The sequence below is a fragment of the Lolium perenne genome, chromosome 3, assembly GCF_019359855.2.
Source record: "Lolium perenne isolate Kyuss_39 chromosome 3, Kyuss_2.0, whole genome shotgun sequence".
Lineage (NCBI taxonomy): Eukaryota > Viridiplantae > Streptophyta > Magnoliopsida > Poales > Poaceae > Lolium > Lolium perenne.
The window spans coordinates 91,850,827-91,855,981 of NC_067246.2; the positions used below are offsets into that span (position 1 = coordinate 91,850,827).

The following is a 5,155-nucleotide window of genomic DNA, read 5'->3' on the forward strand; positions in this document are numbered from 1 at the left end:
CCTCAACTCTATATGGGATGCGGTTCATAGTGTAATGTATGTGTTGTAATTTTCTTGCAATATGTGGGAACTTAGAATTATCCTATAAAAGCATAGTTTTCCTGAGGTTGTGTTTTGGCTCATAGGTGCATATGAATCTATTATGAAAATGCTTATTTTCTTAAAAAAAATAACTTTTCCTTGTAGATCCAGACATTCTATGTTCATGGGCAAGTTTTGAGGAAAAAGAAAATTTCATGTGGATTGTGCAAAAGACAAAAAAACTCCCTTGCAGGAGGTTGTGCAACATTTCAGAGAATATAGAATGTCTAGTTATATATGAAAAGAATTATTTTAGAATTTTTTGACATTTTGAATTGTGTTTTCACACAATGTGATCATATGCACTTGGGACCCGAATTGTATTTCGGTACAATTACAAAGTGCACAATGTAAAATAAACACTATTTAATTATAACAAGTTACTGAATATAACATATTTTGTTTTCTTAAACGAACATCAGTCCTACAAAATACCTAGGCTGAGACAACGTACGTACATAGCATTTCCCTAAACATTGCTCGATTTTCTTGTTAATTTAAGCATGCATCTTACAGAGTATGCTGCGCAAAAAACATGCTAACTCATGCATCGCAGCGCCTATATAAACATTAGCTCCGGTGCATGTATTCCAGACAAGCATAACTAACTTTAAGCTAGCATCAAGCTTAGATAACTCAGCCTAGCCAAGATGGCTGCTTCCACGCCTTACCTGATCATACTCTTGTGTGCCGCCAGCCTCCTACAGGCGTCGCTCACGGCAGCGAACCCACCACCACCGCCACAGCAGCCGTGGCGGCTGCCGGAATCCGAGTCGAGGGCCAGGTTTTCCAGGTGGATGACCAAGTACTCGAAGACCTACGCGAACGAAGAGGATAAGGAGAAGCGGTTCGGGGTCTTCAGGGACAACCTCAACCAGATCGGCGCCTTCAGCGCCCAGACCAGTACCACCGTCGTCGTTGGGGGGTTCGGGCCGCAGACCATCACGACTGTCAGGGTGGGCATGAACAGGTTCGGGGATCTCGAACCCGCCGAGGTCGCCGCGCAGTTCACCGGGTTCAACAGCACCGGCTTCCAGTCCGCGCGCCCCACCTTCCTTCCTTACGACTCCGCGAAGCCGTGCTGCGTCGACTGGCGCTCCAGCGGCGCCGTCACCGGCGTCAAGTTTCAAGGCCCTTGCTGTAAGTGAAGCTAGCTAACTCCTGCTCCGATATACATGTTGATGAATTTCTGTAGAGTGGGTAATGGACATGGTTGCTTAATTACTCGTGTGTTTGCGTTGCGTGCATGGACATATCTAGTGTCGTGCTGGGCGTTCGCGGCGGTAGCGGCTATCGAAGGCATGAACAAGATCAGGACTGGGGAGCTGGTTTCTCTGTCGGAGCAGGAGCTCGTGGACTGCGACACCGGGAGCAGCGGCTGCGGAGGCGGCCGCGTCGACACCGCCCTGGACCTCGTGGCCGGCCGCGGCGGCATCACGTCGGAGACGAAGTACCCGTACAGCGGATTCAACGGCAGGTGCGACGTCGACAAGCTCCTCTTCGACCGCGACGTCGCCGTCAAGGGCTTCAAGGCCGTGCCGATCAACGACGAGCGGCAGCTGGCGCTGGCCGTGGCGCGGCAGCCCGTCACGGTGTACATCGACGCCAGCGCCTGGGATTTCCAGTTCTACTCCAGCGGCATCTACCGCGGCCCCTGCTCCGGCGACCCGGCCAAGGTCAACCACGCCGTCACCATCGTCGGCTACTGCGAGGAGTTCGGCGAGAAGTTCTGGCTCGCCAAGAACTCGTGGAGCAACGACTGGGGCGAACAGGGATACATCAAGCTCGCCAAGGACGTGCCCTGGTCCACCGGCACCTGCGCCCTCGCCAGCTCGCCTTTCTATCCCACTGCTTGACCGACGACGCCTCCAGCTTACTCAGGCGAGCCTTGCTTACGCCAAGCATATACTAGTGCATATTTCTAGTTTTGCGAGAAAGTATATAGTGCATCAATTAATCGATCATGCGGATGAGATCGATGGATGTGGGTATTGTATAATTTTCGTTGTGATCATGCAAGACAAAATCTTAACAATATGTAGAGTATTATTACCTTTGATCAATCAATAAATCAGCTAGTATTGTTTGTTACCCGCAAAAAACCAGTATTGTTTGTCTCATTTCTAATCAGTTTAGCATTGTGCGTGCGCACGTGCCCGTGACGGATGTGCGAGTATTGGCCTTTCTTATGTGCATCGATGTGTGCTTTGGAACTATATATACCGCCACCGGTGTCTCTGTTTAGCGACCAGGACATTAGTCGCTTACCCATTAACTGACACGGGCCGGGCAATTCTTCTACGCATCCCATCCCCATCGTGTAAGCAAATTACCAAGGGATCAACATTCTCGACTCAGGCCGAAACACCGAGGCACCGAGTCAAGAAGAGATTGCACTTATGTAGTGACCTTATCCGGTAGGGTGCTGATCTATGTGCTTAATTGTGCTAGTCTTTAGATCAATCGCTAGCACATACAGTATAAGATGTAATATCAAGAAACAAAGATTATTCTATTACATCACATTGTTAAACAGTGGTTTGGTGGAAACTGGCTCAATGCATCTGGTGCGTGGCCTATCACTTTAATTTATATATGGGTACCAAGAGGTACAATACAGATACAGATACAGTTATACAAATATACAGTCTAACACCCTCCCTCAATCTTAACTATGGCCTGAGGTACTCAGCAAGTTAAGATTGCGTCTACAACCTATGAACAAAGGAAGAGACAGAGGTTTGGTGAAGATATCAGCAAGTTGATCTTTGGAAGAGATGAACTTGATCTGCAGAAACCTCTTTGCAACACGCTCTCTCACAAAGTGATAATCAACTTCGATGTGCTTTGTTCGGGCATGAAATACCGGATTCGATGAAAGGTATGTAGCGCCGATTTTGTCACACCAAAGGGCAGGAGTCTGTCTGTGAGAGATCTTCAACTCTCGAAGAAGAGCTTATACCCAAATAAGCTCAGCAGTAGCATCAGCAACTGCCTTGTACTCAGCTTCAGTGCTACTCCGAGAGACAGTGGCCTGTTTGCGAGCACTCCAGGCGATCAGGTTTGGACCAAAGAACACAGCATATCCCCCCGTGGATCGCCTGTCATTAGGGTTACCAGCCCAATCCGCATCACTGAATGCAGAGAGCACACCGGAGGGGGCCGGCCGCATATGAAGGCCATAGGTAGCAGTGGAGCGAACGTAACGCAGAATACGCTTGACAGCAGTCAGATGAGGCTCGCGAGGAGCATGGAGATACTGGCAGACACGGTTAACCGCATAAGAGATATCAGGGCGGGTGATGGTAAGATACTGAAGAGCACCAACAAGGCTTCTGTAGTCAGTAGCACCATCAGCAGATAGAGGGGTCCCATCAGTAGCAGAAATAGTCTCAGTGGTAGACATGGGAGTAGTAGAAGCCTTGCACTCCAACATGCCCGCATGGCGCAAGAGATCCTGAGAGTACTTCTGCTGAGATAGAGCAAGACCATCCTGGGGATAAGTGACCTCCAAGCCAAGAAAATAGTGAAGTTTTCCCAGGTCCTTGACAGCAAAATCAGAACTGAGAGCTAGAACCAAACGGTCAGTCGCCGCAACAGAGGAGCTGACAAGGATGATATCATCAACATAGACCAGAATATACATAGTGACTTCCGGTCTCTGGAGAATAAACAGTGACGTATCAGCAGTAGAGGGCACAAAACCATGAGCACGAAGCGCAGAACCCAGACGAGCATACCAAGCACGGGGAGCCTGTTTGAGCCCATAGAGTGCTTTCACCAAGCGACAGAGATGCTGAGGGCGGTCAGGATCAACAAACCCAGGGGCTGGCGCATATAGACCTCCTCCTCAAGGACACCATGCAGAAATGCATTTTGAACATCAAGCTGGCGAAGGGACCAACCACGGGTGACAGCAAGGGACAGTAGCAGCCGAATAGTGGTCGGCTTAACAACAGGACTGAAAGTATCCTCATAGTCAAGGCCGTAACGTTGATTGAAACCCTTAGCAACGAGTCTGGCCTTGTACCTCTCAATAGAGCCATCTGCATGTCGTTTGACCTTGAAAACCCATTTGGAATCAATGACGTTGAGACCGGAGCGAGGAGAGACCAGCTGCCAAGTACCATTGTCACGGAAAGCCTGAATCTCAAGGTCCATGGCAGCACGCCAATGAGGAATACCCAATGCTGCTTGATAATGTCGCGGTTCCGCAGTTGGATCATACTGCGCATGAGCAACAGAGGCAGCGATCCAGGCAACAGTGCCATCCGTGCGTTCCTTGGACCGATGAATGCCGCTGCGACTGCGCGTATGCGGGCGATGGACGGCCGGGGCTGGAGGTGGAGCATCACGTGCCTCGGCGAGAGAGGCAGGTGACGGTGCAGGGGCGAGCTCCCTGGTACCGTCGAGGCAGACGGTGGCGTAGCAGAGCCAAGGACCGACCCAGGCAAAGCCGATCCATGTGAGGACAGCGAGGGCGACGCGGCGGTGGTGACCGCTCAGGCGACGTGGGCGGTGAAGACCGCGCAGGCGACGCGAGCGGTGGTGACCGCACAGGCGACGCGGAAGGCGAGGACGCCCCGTGGTCAGCCGACCACGCGGGCGACAGGCCAACTGGACCAGGCGAGGCTGAGGAAGAGTCCTCGGGGCGCGTGCCCGCTGCATGGGGCATGCAGCGATCGACGTTGCAGTCGACAGGAGCAGATGCTGGTGACTCGGAGGCGTGAAGGAGCTCAAGGCGAGCACCACGTCCAGTACCTGCACCGTGATTAGGCAATAATACAGGCGAATATGCAACATCCTCAAGTTGGCCAGGCGAAATAATAGAGGTGGGAGATGATGAGGACATCGAGGTAGAGGATGGCATTGTTGGAGATATGCCCAAGAGGCAATAATAAAAGTGGTTATTATATATCTTTATGTTTATGATAAATGTTTATATACCATACTATAATTGTATTAACCGAAACATTGATACATGTGTGATATGTAAACAACAAAGAGTCCCTAGTATGCCTCTTAACTAGCTTGTTGATTAATGGATGATTAGTTTCATAATCATGAACATTGG

General features: G+C 50.4%; 1 protein-coding gene across 1 annotated transcript; it reads left to right on the forward strand.

Moving 5' to 3' along the window:
• The first annotated feature begins 657 nt into the window (after positions 1 to 657).
• On the forward strand, positions 658 to 2,118 carry LOC127341929 (ervatamin-B). The gene is made up of 2 exons (XM_051367870.2): positions 658 to 1,221; positions 1,342 to 2,118. The coding sequence occupies exons 1-2, from the start codon at positions 732 to 734 to the stop codon at positions 1,935 to 1,937; spliced, it is 1,086 nt and encodes a 361-aa protein (XP_051223830.1). The 5' UTR covers positions 658 to 731; the 3' UTR covers positions 1,938 to 2,118.
• Positions 2,119 to 5,155: the final 3,037 nt, after the last annotated feature.

Bases quoted from the DNA above. Each gene is read 5' to 3' on its own strand.
- LOC127341929 (XM_051367870.2), top strand. From the start codon at position 732: ATGGCTGCTTCCACGCCTTACCTGATCATACTCTTGTGTGCCGCCAGC. The intron at 1,222-1,341 runs GTAAGTGAAGCT...GGACATATCTAG, and splicing joins CAAGTTTCAAGGCCCTTGCT to TGTCGTGCTGGGCGTTCGCG.